Source organism: Hyla sarda, chromosome 1, assembly GCF_029499605.1.
Source record: "Hyla sarda isolate aHylSar1 chromosome 1, aHylSar1.hap1, whole genome shotgun sequence".
Taxonomy (NCBI): domain Eukaryota; kingdom Metazoa; phylum Chordata; class Amphibia; order Anura; family Hylidae; genus Hyla; species Hyla sarda.
In genome coordinates, this window is record NC_079189.1 from 23,953,170 (window position 1) to 23,969,269 (window position 16,100).

At 46.6% G+C, this 16,100-nt stretch overlaps 1 protein-coding gene across 1 annotated transcript; it reads right to left on the minus strand.

Moving 5' to 3' along the window:
* Window positions 1–251: 251 nt before the first annotated feature.
* Window positions 252–9,485, minus strand: LOC130274365 (vomeronasal type-2 receptor 26-like). The gene is made up of 3 exons (XM_056522979.1): window positions 9,480–9,485; window positions 8,876–8,999; window positions 252–1,206 (listed from the first exon to the last, which is right to left on the minus strand). Exons 1-3 carry the CDS (start codon window positions 9,483–9,485, stop codon window positions 287–289), a joined length of 1,050 nt encoding a protein of 349 aa, XP_056378954.1. The 3' UTR covers window positions 252–286.
* Window positions 9,486–16,100: the final 6,615 nt, after the last annotated feature.

Sequence of the window (16,100 nt, forward strand, 5' to 3'; positions counted from 1 at the left end):
AGAAACCAATAAGCTTGCTTCTTTTATTTTGAACAGGACCGTTGAGAAAAGAAAGAAGAAATCTGATTGGTTACTATGGGCAACTGGTCAACTATTCCTTTGGACAGGCTTTCATAAATCTCCCCCCATGTCCCTTTTTTGATACTTCATCTTGGTCGTTGAGTAAAAAAATAATAATAATAAAAAAATGATTTTAGAGTTTATTGTAGCTTTTTTTTTTCAGACAGATTTTATACACAGGAGAGCTGATTTTCCTTGACTGATTTTATGTGTTTGCACAGGTGTTTCAATAGTTTGCAGTGTTTGTCTTTATTTTCCTTGATAAACCACTTTTTAAATTTAACTCTGGTCTCACCAGTACTATGTAACATTTAGGGAAGAATATGCAGCCCAAAATACCAACACTTGAAGATATTATAGCAAATATTTCTACAAGAACTGTATTCTTCCCAGTAACGCTCATATAGGAGGGGATAAAAGCCACCCAGACACTGCAGACAACCAGCATGCTGAACGTGATGTTTTTAGCTTCATTAAAACTATCTGGTAAATTTCTGGCCAAGAAAGCAACAATGAAACTAACAGCTGCAAGTAGTCCCATATAGCCCAGGAGTATGGAGAAGGCCAGCATGGACCCTTCATTACACTGAAATATTATCTTGTCTTGGTATAAGTGAGTGTTCTTTTCTGGGAATGGAGGAGATGTAGATAACCAAATTATACTAAGTAGAACTTGTAGAAATGAACAGAAGAAGACAACACAGTTTGTAATTTTCACACCAATAAATTTCCTCCAGGAACTTCCAGGTTTGGTGGCTTTGAAGGCCATGTAGACCATGATGGTTTTAGCCAGAATAGAAGAGATAGCTACTGAGAAGATGATCCCGAATGAAGTCTGACGGAGCATACAGGTGACATGTGTAGGGCGACCCAGGAACAAAAATACACAGAGGAAACTCAACATGATGGAAACCAAGAGAATGAAGCTCAGGGTTTGGTTATTTGCTCTGATCACTGGAGTGTCTCGGAATAGAATGAAGATCCCCAAGATTGTAGATGTTTTGAGAAAACATAAGATTGTAAGTATGGAGACTGTGAGAACCACACTGTCAGTATTGAAGGACAAGAATTCAAAAGGTTTTGGTACACACAAGTTTAGTTCATTTGGCCATTGATCTTCAGGGCACCTTTGGCATGATACACTGTCTACAAAAAAAACAGTAAGCTAAAGCAACAGAAGAAAAATAAATAAATCACTTAACCCCTTAGGGACTCGGCCTATTTTCACCTTAAGGACTCAGCCCTTTTTTTGCAATTCTGACCACTGTCACTTTATGCATTAATAACTCTGGGATGCTTTTACAGATTTTCTGATTCCGAGTATTTTTTTTACATGACATATTTTACTTTAACATAGTAGTAAATTTCCATCGTTACTTGCATCCTTTCTTGGTGAAAAATCCCCAAATGTTATGAAAATTTAGAAAATTTAGCATTTTTCTAACTTTGAAACTCTCTGCTTGAAAGGAAAATTGATATTCCAAATACATTTTATATTGATTCACAAATACAATATGTTTACTATATGTTGGAATCATAAAATAGACATATTTTTACTTTTTGAAAAAGATTAGAGGGCTTCAAAGTATAGCAGCAATTTTAAAAATGTTCACGAAAATTTCAAAATCTGAATTTTTCAGGGACCAGTTAAGTTTGAAGTGGATTTGAGGAGTGTTTCTGTGAGAAATACCCCATAAGGACCCCATTATAGAAATGACACCCCTCAAAGTATTCAAAAGGACATTCAGAAAGTTTGTTAACCCTTTAGGTGTTTCACAAGAATAGCAGCAATGTGGAGGAGAAAAATCAAAATCTGCATTTTTTACACTAACATGTTCTCAAAACCCCATTTTTTTCATTTTTAAAAGTGGTATTAGGAGAAAAAGCCCTCCAAAATGTGTAGCCCAATTTCTCTCGAGTATGGAAATACCTCATATGTTGACATAAAGTGCTCTGCGGGCTCACAACATGGCTCAAGAGGGAAAGAGCAACTGTGGGATTTTTGAAAGTGAATTTTGCTGTCATGGTTTTTGGGGGCCATGTTGCATTTAGGAAGCCCCCATGGTGCCAGAACAGCAAAAAAAAAAAAAAAACACATGGCATACTGTTTTGGAAACTACACCCCTCAAGTAACATAACAAGGGGTATCGTGAGCCTTAACACCTCACAGGTATTTGACAACTTTACGTTGAAGTTGAATGTGAAATTGGAAAATTTGATTTTTAACACTAAAATGATTGTGTTACCCCAAATTTTTCATTTTCACATGGTGTAATAGTAGAAAATGGACCCCAAAATTTGAAGCCCAATTTCTCCCAATTAAGAAAATGCCCCATATGTGGACGTTAAATGCTCTGCTGGTGCACTACAGGTCTCAGAACAGAAGGAGCGCCATTGGATTTTTGGAAAGAGAATTTTGCTGAAATTGGAGTCGGGGGCTATGTGCATTTACAAACCTCCCATGGTGCCAGAACAGCAGAAACCCCCCACATGTGACACAATTTTGGAAACTAGACTCCTCCAGGAACATAACAAGGGTTACAGTGAGTACTTACACCTCACAGGTTTTTTGAACAGTGTGCCGTAAAAGTGAAAAATTTGATTTTTAACACTAAAATGATGGTGTTACTCCAAATTTTTCATTTTTACATGGTGTAATAGTAGAAAATGGACCCCAAAATTTGAAGCCCAATTTCTCACAATTAAGAAAATGCCCCATATGTGGACGTTAAGTGCTCTGCTGGCGCACTACAGGTCTCAGAACAGAAGGAGCGCCATTGGATTTTTGGAAAGAGAATTTTGCTGAAATTGAAGTCGGGGGCTATGTGCATTTACAAACCTCCCATGGTGCCAGAACAGCAGAAACCCCACGCATGTGACACCATTTTGGAAACTAGACCCCTCCAGGAACATAACAAGGGTTACAGTGAGTACTTACACCTCACAGGTTTTTTGAACAGTGTGCCGTAAAAGTGAAAAATTTGATTTTTAACAATAAAATGATGGTGTTACTCCAAATTTTTCATTTTCACATGGTGTAATAGTAGAAAATGGACCCCAAAATTTGAAGCCCAATTTCTCCCGATTAAGAAAATGCCCCATATGTGGATGTTAAGTGCTCTGCTGGCACACTACAGGTCTCAGAACAGAAGAAGAGCCATTGGATTTTTGGAAAGAGAGTTTTGCTGAAATTGAAGTCGGGGGCTATGTGCATTTACAAACCTCCCATGGTGCCAGAACAGCAGAAACCCCACACATGTGACACCATTTTGGAAACTAGACCCCTCCAGGAACATAACAAGGGTTACAGTGAGTACTTACACCTCACAGGTTTTTTTAAACAGTGGGTCGTAAAAGTGAAAAAATTATTTTTAAATTGTTGGTTTTAACCAATTTTTTTTCAGTTTTACAAGTAGTAAGAGAAAAAAATCTCCACAAAATTTGTAGCCCAATTTCTCCAGAATAAGAAAATACCCCATATAAGGGGGGAAAGTACTATGCGGGTGCAAAACAGGGCTTAGGAGTGAGACAACACCGATGAGATTTGAGGCCTAAAGTGGTGATTTGAACTGCAATGGTTGAAGTTCTGACGTAAAACACGGCAAGTGACCACAATTATGAAACTACACCCCTAAAGGAAGGCAACAAGGGGTACAGTGAGTACTTACACCTCACAGGTTTTTTGAACAGTGGGCCGTAAATTGAAAAATTAATTTTTTTTACGCTAAAATGCGGGGGTTGTCCAATTGTTTTACATTTTCACAAGGGTTAATGGGAGAAATTGGGTTCCAAATTTTGGAGGGCTTTTTCTCCTGACTATGGAAATACATCCACATATGGGGTAACGTGCTGGGCGGGCGCACAACAAGGCTCAGAAGTCATAGAGGTCTGTTTGCATTTGAGGCCTATGGCATATCAGTAGCTGATGGTTACATACATTCAGAGGAAAATACAAAAATGAAACACCCACATGTGACACCATTACAGAAAGTTTCCACCCTGAGGAATAGGTATAGGGCTAAAGAGGACATTTTGAACGCACGGGTGTTTCCTAAATTTCTTTTCCAGGAATGGATGAAGGGTAGCTTTTGAAAATTGCAATTTTCAACCCATACACTGCTTCATCTTTCTGGGAACTACTAATATGTGACTCCGAAATGTTGCCTGGAAATACTACAGAGCTTATGAGCGAGAACTCTTCACATTTGAGGCCGATGTTTCTTACGGACCTAACAGTTACATACATTCAGAGGAAAATACAAGAAAGGAACACCCATATGTGAGAATATTACAAACAGTACACCCCCTATGTATAGGGGGGAAGTGGAGATTTGGAACAGACAGGTGTTCCCTAAATTTATTTTCCAGGAATGGATGAAGTGTACTATGGGGGGGGGGGGTGAAAATTGCAATTTTATAACTGATATGCCAATTATATTCCCAGAATGATGACCCAGAGTATAGCCGAAAGTAAAAATTATGCCCGCCCCAAACCCTATGCTCTGAATCATCATTCTGGTAATGGCCATCCCTATTCTGTTACCTCAAATGCGCACCCCGCTCAGGTGGGGAGAGAGCGCCGCGCATTTGAGGCAACTGCAAACCCCCAATGCTGTTGACTTTGTGTCCCATGACCCATTTTTTTGGGGGGGGGAGAAAAAAAAAACATTATCAGGGGTATTGGAAAATAGGTTTTTATTATTTTTTTTGGGGGGGGGGGTTGTTTGGCTTTAACATTTTGAAGACAATGTACTGTGGACTGGTACATTGGAGTCGAATTCTGGGGAATTAAAATCAGGGAAAAGGATAAAAATGTAGTGTTCCATGGAAGTGTGATACTCCCTGAAGCAATCCTTAATGCAGAGGCCTGGATGATCGGGGCAAGTGTCGCATTGAGTGGTGGTGTCCTTACGAATCCCCCTCCTGCGACACACTCTGCATTTTTTCTGGGATCGTCCCTTCTTTCCAGTGTGGGGGACCTCACCTGGAAAGTATTGGCCGGGGACGATCCGGGGAACTGAAGTTCCAGAGGTGCTCTGACCCGCTCCTTGGCGGTCACCAAAGATGAGGGTCTTTAGAACTATCTCTTGGAATTCCAGAAATGTCTCTGTGTTGCCAGCGTACTGGCAACCTGTACCATGTAGACCGCAACTTTTTTGTACCATGGCCGTGTTTTCCGCATGGCATTATATGGTTTGAGGACTTGATCAGAAAGATCAACTCCACCCATATACCGATTGTAGTCCAGGATACAATCGGGCTTGAGGACCGGTCCCACAGTACCTCGCACAGGGACAGGTGAGCTACTGTTCCCATGAATAGTGAGCATAAGGACATCCCTCTTGTCCTTATACCTGACCAGCAACAAGTTTTCATGGGAAAAGGCACGGGACTCACCCCGGGGGATGGGAGTCTGCAGGGGATAGGAAGGAAGGCCTCTTTGATTCTTCCGGACTGTCCCACAAGCGACCGTGGATCTGGCAGCGAGGGATGTGAAGACAGGGATACTAGTATAAAAGTTTTCCACGTAAAGGTGGTAACCTTTATCTAGCAATGGGTGCAAAAGTCCCCAAACGATTTCCCGCTAACACCCAGAGTGGGGGAACAATCTGGGGGTTCAATGCGGGGATCTCGGCCCTCATACACCATAAACTTGCAAGTATACCCTGAGGTACTCTCGCAAAGTTTATACATCTTCACGCCATACCGCGCCCGCTTGGTAGGGATGTATTGCCGGAAGCTGAGTCTCCCCTTAAAGCTGATGAGAGACTCATCAATAGCGAACTCCCTTCCATGGACATAGGCCTCCCAAAATCTGGCCCCGAAGTGATTGATGACCGGCCTGATTTTATACAGGTGGTCATACGCAGGATCAGTTCGGGGGGGACATGCCGCATTATCAGCATAATGCAAACATTTCCAAATGGCCTCGAACCGGGGACGGGTCATGGCCATACTGTAGAGTGGGGTCTGGTAGAGGATGTCCCCGCTCCAGTATTGCCTGACCTTTGGCTTTTTAACTAGGCCCATATGCAGCACGAGGGCCCAAAAGGTCCTCATTTCGGCTGGGAACCAGCCATTGGAGCTAAAAAGGAGCCCGGGTTTGCGGCGTGAACTGTTGGGCATACAGATTCGTCTGCTCAACCATCAGATTGACAAAGTCGTCACTGAAAAAAAAACTCAAATAGTCCATTTCAGTGAACCCGACGATGTCAATCTTGATTCCTGAGTCGCCAACAAACTCAGGAATCACAGGCTCGCTGAGTCCAGACAAGTTCGCCGGTACGGGGCACCAGTGAACTTGGCCAGGGGGCTTGACTAGTATGAGCGCCAGCGGGACTCATACCAGCATGGGGAACAAGGTCAAGAGCAGATGAGGTTTGCGGACCCGCTTTGTGGTGTCTCCGCCGCCTTGGTGGCTCATCATCAGAACTAGATGATGAGGAGGACGAGGAAATAAGGAAGGTGGGGTCTTCCTCGTCCTCTGAGGCGCTTTCAGTGTCGGAGGCAAGTATGGCATATGCCTCCTCTGCTGAAAACGCCCTGCGGGCCATTTCCCTACTCTAATGGGGGGGGGGGGGGGTGAAGTGTATAAATGTGTGGGGGGAAAAACTGTGTGCTGTGTGTGGTGTGGTGCGATACTTTTTGCACTAACCTAACTAAACCTAACAGAAAAAAACCCTAACATAAAAAAATATAAACTAAAAAGGGGAAAAAAAAAAAAAAAAAAAAAATACTTCTTGCGCAAAAAAAGCCCTGCGCCAAAAAAAAGGTTGTGTCTAATCAGTGGTGTGTGCACTGATTAGCGCTTAGTGGCGGCAGGGAGCGCAGAAGTCAGTGGGGGTTCCGGCCACTCAGCCCAGAACAGTGGCTGGTGGCAGGTACAGACCCCCACTCAAAATACACGAAAAATAAAATAAAAAAACGCTTAACACCGAATAAATGCACCCGCCTGAACCCCAAAAAAAACGCTGATCAGTGATAAGTCACTGACAGCGGTGGGACAGGCTGCACACAGAAGTACGGTCCGTCCACACAGCATAGGCCTGCTACTGGTGGCACGGACCGCCTATTAGTGAAAAAATTTAAATAAAAAAAGCCGCTAATAACCTGAAAAAATGCCAGCACCACAAAAAAAAAAAAACGCTGATCAGTACTACGGGACTGATCAGCGGCGGATGGGCTTTAACTAATGGTGGTGGACCGCTCTTTTATGGCTAAGAGGGCCTGGCCACACGTTTAGTAAAAAAAAAAGGTCTACACCCAAAATAAAAAACTGTCGCAGACCGCAGTGAACCTGTAGGGCCCGGGTCACGCAGCTAAAGGTGCTGCGAACCCTGGGACACTTACAGTATTTGCACTGAAAAAAAAAAGGATCTTTTTTTTTACTCCTAACTTCTTTCCCTGCCTGATCTAAAGCTTTCCCTAATGCTGCTGTGCCAGGGGGGCACAGAACAATGCCAGGGGGCACTTTTTTGCTCTGAGGGGGGACACACAGGACGCAGCTCCGCTCTGATCAGCACCAGAAACAAAATGGTGCTGATCAGAGCGGAACATCGTGCTCCTGCTCTCCTTCCCCCTCCTCATACACTGTGAGTGATTGGAGCGGTCCCTACGGCCGCCCAATCACATCTGTACTGGGGGGGGGGGGGCAACCCAGTACAGCGCGGATGGTGATTGCTGGTGTATACTACACCACCGATCACCATCCTTATCCGGGTCATCGGGTCACACGTGACCAGATGACCCGGGAAGGCTGCAGGTCGCCGGCTTGTCTTTGCCTGCGATCTGCGGCCATCACCGATATGGAGGGTCCTCAGGACCTTCCTCGGCAAAGTGCCGAGATGCCTGCTGAATGATTTCAGTAGGCATCCGGCTCCAATCCCCGCCCAGTAAACGGTGGGGACCGGAATCGTAGCAAATCGTCTGTCTGAATTGACAGACGATTTGCGCCGATCGCCAATATGGTGGGACCTCAGGACTCCCCTCGGCGATGTGCTGGGATGCCTGCTGAATGATTTCAGCAGGCATCCCGGTCCGGTCCCCACCTGGTGAACGGCGGGGACCGGAAACGTTCAGGGCATACAGGTACGCCCTGAGTCCTTAAGGATCGGGGATGCAGGGCGTATGCATACGCCCTGCGTCCCCAAGAGGTTAAGGGGGTACTCCGGTGGAAAACATATTTTTTTTTTTTTTAAATCAACGGGTGCCAGAAAGTTAAACAGATTTGTAAATTACTTCTATTGAAAAATCTTATTCCTTCCTGTATTTTTAAGCAGCGGTATGCTACAGAGGAAATTCTTTTATTTTTGAATTTCTTTTTTGTCTCGTCTACAGTGCTCTCTGCTGACACCTGATGCCTGTATCAGAAACTGTCCAGAGTAGCATAGGTTTGCTATGGGGATTTTCTCCTGCTCTGGACAGTTCCTGATACGGTCATCAGATGTCAGCAGAAAGCACTGTGGACAAAACATAAAATTAATAAAAAAAGAAAATAATTTTCTCTGTAGCATACAGCTGCTAAAAAATATTGGAAGGGTAAAGATTTTTTAATAGTAATTTAGAAATCTGTTAAACTTTCTGGCACCAGATGATTTAAAAATAAAAAAAAATTCCAACAGAGTACCCCTTTAAAGTTACATCATTGCCTGGTAAAATGTGGGAATGATCATATTTTAAATCATAAAGACATAAAATAAAATAATTAAAAGACATATTCAACTTATTACCAACATATATGCTATCAAAGCTAAATTAGGAAATTATGCAAACAATAACAATCACAATATTTTTGAAATTAGAGAATGTAAGTTACCTGTTTCATTGGATATTTCTCCCTCTGTGCATTGCAAACATTCAAAGCAGCATTTATGTATTCCCGGCTTTATAGTTCTCTTATAACCTGGAGGACACTGCTCAGAGCAGGTAGATACTGGGATCTATTACAAATAGTCAGAAAATGAAGGCAGTAATTATGATTAGTTTTTTTTTTTTATGGAAACAACAATAAACAAATTATTTAAAAAAATGTATACAATATTATACTATATTACAAGAAGTCAGTTTGGATTAGATAACATGCATTTTTTATTATTATTATTTTTTGGTGTGCTTGAAGTGCATGCAAAGTTTCCTTCCCATTGTTAGGATGTCTTGCCGTTGGGAGGAACACTTCAGGAACCGCTTGACAACAAGATTGAACACGTGTGCCATGCAGGGCGCATGTCTCAGGCTTCCTTGTCACAGCGCAGACGAGATGTTCTTCCCGTTGTCGGTCACCATGGTTCCCATTTCCAGATTTTGTGGTATAAGCCATCATTCGATTTCTTGATGAATGACTTTGAGCAGTTCCACCCCTGTGTGGCTCCGTTCGCCAAGGCAAACCATGTGAAGAACAGCGTGACGCTGCCGTGCCCTACACACATGGTATGCCGGAAGGGCACTGAAACTTGTCAGTGCAGTGGAGGCTGAGAACACGGTGAAGGATGAGGAGGCCGAGTCGCACACTGTCACAGGACCAACGGGCTGAGAGTGAGAGCATGGAGGAGGAAGCGGCATGACCAGGGCCAGATTAAGACTGCCTGGAAGACGGAGCACTTCATTATGATGGGGCCCCCCCACGCACCCCCCACCATCCCCCCCCCCCCCCCCGATAGTCCCCCTTCCCTTCCACTGAGACCTGTTGTGGGGCTGTCAAGTAAGGAACAGACTGAAACCAAAAATAGGCCTGGGTATATTAGACTATGTCCCCTTTTTTTTTTTGGGTGGGTGTCACAGGAGTCAGGCCCCCATTAAAATAAAATGGGCTGCATGGTCTAAAATCACTTCAGTTCAGGCCACTCTTTCCAGCTGTTGCAAAGCTACAACACCCATTATGTCTGGAGAGCTTCAGACATTATAGGAGTTGTAGTTTTGTAACAGCTGGAGCCTCAAATTGGGGTAAAGTGTCATCCATTATTACTGCAAAATTTAGAAGTGAGGAGAGATCTAATGGGACAGTCAGGAGAATACACAAACATAAAATGGCTCACAGGAGACGTCTTCTCTGTTCTTTCCTTTTCTTCTTCATCTGGCCCAGACGCCAGGTCTTCTTCCAGCTCCATCTTCCTCTGTAAAGTTTGACGCCTGGACATCATCGGTTCCTCACTCTGCCAGCCGATCCTCATCCTCTGTATAAAGACAACAATCATTATAACCCTACAAGAGACTGTGCTTCCTAAATATAATACTGTCAAACCCTGTGTACCCTGTATATTATACTACCAAACCCTGTGTATTCTGTATATTATACTGCCAAACCCTGTGTACCCTGTATATTATACTGCCAAACCCTGTGTACTCTGTATATTATACTGCCAAACCCTGTGTACCCTGTATATTATACTGCCAAACATCATGTCCTCTACAAATAATACTACCACACACTGTGTCTTCCGTAGTGTGCACAGAGCAGCAGCATCCCATTGAAAACAAGCAAAATTCTGCTGGCGGAAGTTCGTAGTGTGGACGAGCCCTAATTCTCCCAGACCCCTCTGCCCCCCCCAGACCCCTAAGTCCTCCTCTAGACTCCTGCTCCCAGAGACCCCTAAGGCTAGGTTTCCCCCTTTTTTTTACCTGCAAAAACACAGAAAAACTGCTACTGCTTTTTCCTGTGTTATGATAATTTTTTTGGCATTTTTTTTCTAGTGCTTATGCCTTCTCTGGAAACTTAGCCTTAGTCCTTCCCTGGTCCTTAAAGGGGTACTCCACCCCTAGACATCTTATCCCCTATCCAAAGGATAGGGGATAAGATGTCTAGGGGTGGAGTACCCCTTTAAGTACCCCCCTTCAACACTCCTGGTCCTTCTCCACTGTTCCACTTTTCTGAACCCCCTCCCCCTCCCTGAGTCCCCTTCACACTCCTCTTCCCCCTTTACCAAACCCACACTTACCTTACCTCACCCCCACCCCACCCCCCAAACAACCTCACTTCAGGCCCCCATGCCCTCCTGGTCCTTCTCCACTACACTTTTCTCCACCAACCCCACCCCCATTTCCCCCACATTAAGTTGTAGTTCCCCCACAATAGGTTGCAGTTCCCCCACATTAGGTTGTAGTCCCCCCACATTACGTTGCAGTGTCCCCCACAGACATACAGCCTCCGATCATAATGGAGAACTGTATGTCTGTTTACTGCCCCACTTCAGTGCTCCGACCACCGCTCCTCTGGTCCGGGGTCATGATCTACTGCTATGGCCTAGCGCCATAGCAGCAGGTCCCGGGACCGGAGGAGCAGTGGTCAGAGCACTGAAGATGACGTGTAGGTAACTTACTATGCGTGCATCCTCGCTGCTCCGCTCATATGGGCGCACGCACGGGACGTCAGTGATGTCCCTGAGTGCGCTACCTCCCAGCGTTTTTAAAGTTATTGCGGGGCCACAGAGAGGAAACCGGGACATCCTTGTGTTCCGAAAAGATCTTTCAGGACACAGGGATGTCCTGCTGAATGTGAGGGGGGGAGGGGGAATTACAATATTTATCTGCGTATAGCACGCACTGGCATATAACACGTACCCTCATTTTCACAGGAAAATTTGAGGGGAAAAAAATAAATGTAAAATAAATGACTATAACTCTGAACTATATGCCTCATCAACCCCCCAACTTTGATTCCCCTTGATCCTCAGTCCCCCCCTCCTTCCTCCCCCTTTTATCAGCCTCTGTGCCATATTTACCCCCCCCCCCCGCCTCCTTTCCCACGTTTTCCCCTGATCATCATTCTCCCCCCCTCCTGCTCATCATCCCCCCTACTCATCATTCCCTGCCCCTGCTCATCATTCTCTCCCCCTGCTCATCATTACCCCCCTGCTCATCATTACCCCAACCCCCTGCTCATGATTCTCCCCCCCTGCTCATCATTACCCCCTGCTCATTATTACACCCCCCTGCTCATCATTACCCCCCCTGCTCATCATTACCCCCCTGCTCATCATCCCCCCCTACTCATAATTACCCCCCCTGCTCATCATTACCCCCCTGCTCATCATTACCAACCTGCTCATCATTACCCCCCCTGCTCATCATTACCCCCCCTGCTCATCATTACCCCCTGCTCATAATTCTCCCCCCCCTGCTCCTCCCAGTTCATCATTCTCCCCCCTGCTCATCATTACCCCCCCTGCTCATCATTACCCCCCCCTGCTCATCATTACCCCCTGCTCATCATTCTCCCCCCCCTGCTCCTCCCAGTTCATCATTCTCCCCCCTGCTCATCATTCCCACCCCCTGCTCATAATTCCCCCCCCCTGCTCATCATTAACCCCCCTGCTCATCACCCCCCTGCTCATCATCCCCCCCTGCTCATCATTCCCCCCCCTGATCATCATTCCCCCTCTGCTCATCATCCCCCCCTCTCATCATTCCCCCCCTGCTCATCATTAACCCCCCCCTGCTCATTATTAACTCCCCCTGCTCATCATTAACCCCCTGCTTATCATTAACCCCCCTGCTCATCATCACCCCCCTGCTCATCATTCCCCCCTGCTCATCATTCCCCCCTGCTCATCATTCCCCCCTGCTCATCATTCTCCCCCCTGCTCATCATTAAACCCCCCTGCTCATCATCCCCCCCTGCTCATCATTCTCCCCCCTGCTCATCATTCTCCTCCCTGCTCATCATTCCCCCCTGCTCATGATTAACCCCCCCTGCTCATCATCCCCCCCTGCTCATCATTCTCCCCCCTGCTCATCATTCTCCCCCCTGCTCATCATTCCCCCCCCAGCTCATCATTCCCCCCCCCAGCTCATGATTCCCCCCCTGCTCATCTTTCCCCCCCCCTGCTCATCATCCCCCCCTGCTCATCATTAACCCCCCTGCTCATCATTAAGCCCCCTGCTCATCATTAACCCCCCCCCCCTGCTCATCATTAACCCCCCCTGCTCATCATAAACCCTCCCTGCTCATCATTAACCCCCCACCCTGCTCATCATTACCCCCAACCCCCCCGCTCATCATTACCCCCCCCCCCTGTTCATCATTCCCCCTGCCGTTCATTACCCCCTTCATTGCTCCCCCCACCCTTCCTCCTTTTTCTATTTTTCATATTTCCTTACCTAGCTGCGCTCGGCAGGATCAGGTGATGCGTTGGGTCTTGTGGGCTGTGATGTCTCCTGCGGCTCCTCTGCACAGCGTCAGGGACGTCACTCGTCATTTCCTGCAGCGCTGGGGTGTAATGAAGAAAACTGTGCCCTGCAGGAAATGACAAGTGACGTCCCCGACGCAGTGCAGAGGAGCCGCAGGAGACATCACTCGTCACAGCCCACATGACCCGACGTTTCACCTGAGCCTGCCGAGTGCGGCCAGGTAAGGAAATATGAAATATAGACAAAGCAGGAAGAGTCCGGGGCGGGCCCACAGGAGCCGCCGATGGTCACTGTTTTAAAGTGGCCGCGGCCGGGCTATCGGGGGCCCCGATCCGCAACTCAGAAGCCCGCAGGAATGTCCCGAATGTGACGGGGGCCCCTGCGGGCACGGGGCCAGTAGCAGTTGCTCCATGAGCACCAATGATGATCCTGCCCTGGGCATGACCTGTCCAAGTTGCTGTTGTTGCTGTGCAGGAACCACATTTACCAGTGGGCCGTAAAGGACATGTATTGTCCCTGACCTTAGTTACAGCTCCACTTGTCGACGCTGCCGTGCACTTTATACCCAACAACAGGCTCAAGGACTGGCCCACCATCTGTTCCACAAAATTGTGCAGGGCTGGTACTGCCTTCTTCGCAAAGAAATGACGGTTTGGGACTCTCCACCTCAGCTCGGCACAAGCCATCAGTTCTCTGAAAAGTGCAGAGTCCACCACTTGAAAAGGGAGGGACTGCAGCACCAGCAACTTGAACAGGAGCACATTCAGCTTGGGCGCATACTGTTGTGTCTTGGACATGGCTTCGCTGATGGATTGCTGGCGGAATGACTGACTCGAAGTAGAAGGAGGAAGAGCATCTGGAGCGACAGAAGTTGGGTATGACACACAGCTCCCTTCGGCTGAGATGGTGGAGCCTTGGCTGATTGAAACAGGGAGCGGCGTGCCACTGGGTGATGCAGCAGGCTGGACCACCACATCAGAGCCACGATTCTCCCAGTCCGCTTTATGGTGACACAGCATATGTTGACGCAGGACCGTGGTGCCAACATTGGGACCCTGGCCAAGCTTCCCCTTCTGCCGACACATCTTGCATATGGCCAGGTTAACATCCTCCGGATGTTTGATGAAGAACTCCCACATCGCCAAGAAGCTGATTGACTGCTACGGCCACCAACTCCAGGAACCCCTGTTCCACTACCTCCCAGGAATGTAGGCTGCCGCAAAGCAGGTGGTCTACCCCGGGCACGTTTGGCTCCAGATTTTCCACTTCTGCCACCATGCTGACTGCCAACCATGTTACCACCTTGCTGGCTCAGCTGCTGCCTCACGGACAACCTGCAACCCTCTTCTCCTGATGATGATGAAGCCCCTTCTGCAACAGGCTCCCAAGTGCGATCAGCTTCATCATCCGTGTCTGCACGTCACTGATGTCCTCCTCAGGTTCCTCAAAAGTGTCTGCTTCAGGAGCTTGAACACTCGCAACACTACCTCCCACTCCACTCTCCTCATCACTAATTGCCTGACTAGCAGAAGAAGCAGCGGATGTCTCCTCCACTTCTTGGCTGGGCAGTAGCTGCTGACGTCCTCACTAAATAGTGGAGCTGAATCCACTGCATAAGATACTTCTCTGGGGGAGGGAACAGCATAAGACAGAGGCAATGGGAGGAGGGACTGCTCCTGGGCCATGCCAACTGAGGGTTGTGTCTGAGGAACCCACCGACTGTTGACTGGGGGTGAACCCAACGACTGTTGACAGGGGGTGTCAGATGTCACTTGTGATGAATCGGATGAGTTAAACAATCGATGACGGCAGATGGGTTGCTGGTCAAGACACGACTACTAGCTGAAACCAGGAGCTCAGGCCTCTCACTGTGACGCCTGCTGCCACTCGCCCCTAGTCTGCTGTGACCTCTGCCTGATGAATTTAGGCATCTGCCACTCCTCTGTGCACATCCTGGCACTTCTCTGCCAGACATACTTAGTGTGTATATGAGGGGAGGACAATGCGCTCCAGTATGCTTAAAATAGTATTTGTCTACAACACCAGCAGGTGTGTACTTTTCCCGACTCCAAATATGGCAGTCAGAATAAATCCCTGGATCAGCATTCTGTCCCTATAAATGTAATATACATAACCAGCGATGTTATTACTCTCCAAAAATGCATCCAGACCCCTTTTAAATTCTTTTACAGAGTTCACCATGACCACCTCCTCTGGGAGAGAATTGCACAGTCTCATTGCTCTTACAGTAAAGAACCCCTGTCTGTGCTGGTGAAGAAACATTCTTTCCTTTAAATGTAGAGGATGCCCCCTTGTTATAGATGCAGTCATGGGTATGAATAGATCATGGTTAAGATCTCTGTACTGTCCCCTGATATATTTATACATAGTTATTAGGTCTCCCCTAAGCCTTCTTTTTTCTAGACTAAATAACCCTAATTCTGATAATCTTTCTTGGCACTGTAATCCTCCCATTTCCCGTATTACTCTGATTGCCCGTCTTTGAACCCTCTCCAGCTCCACTATTTCTTTCTTGTATACTGGTGCCTAGTACTGTACACAGTATTCTATGTGTGGTCTGACTAGTGATTTGTACAGTGGTTGAATTATTTCCTTGACGCTGTCATCTATGCCCCTATTGATGCACCCCATGATTTATTTGCCTTGGCAGCAGCTGCCCGACACTGGTCACTACAGCTAAATATACTGTTAACTAAGACTCCCAAGTCCTTTTCCAGGTCAGTCATCCCAAGTGTGCACCCATTTAATACCTAATCGCAGGCCAGATTTTTCTTCCCCATGTGAATTACCTTATATTTATCAGTGTTGAACCTCATCTGCCATTTCCCAGCCCAAACCTCCAACCTATCCAGATCCATTTGTAACAGTGCACTGTCCTCTATTGTGTTTCCCTCTTT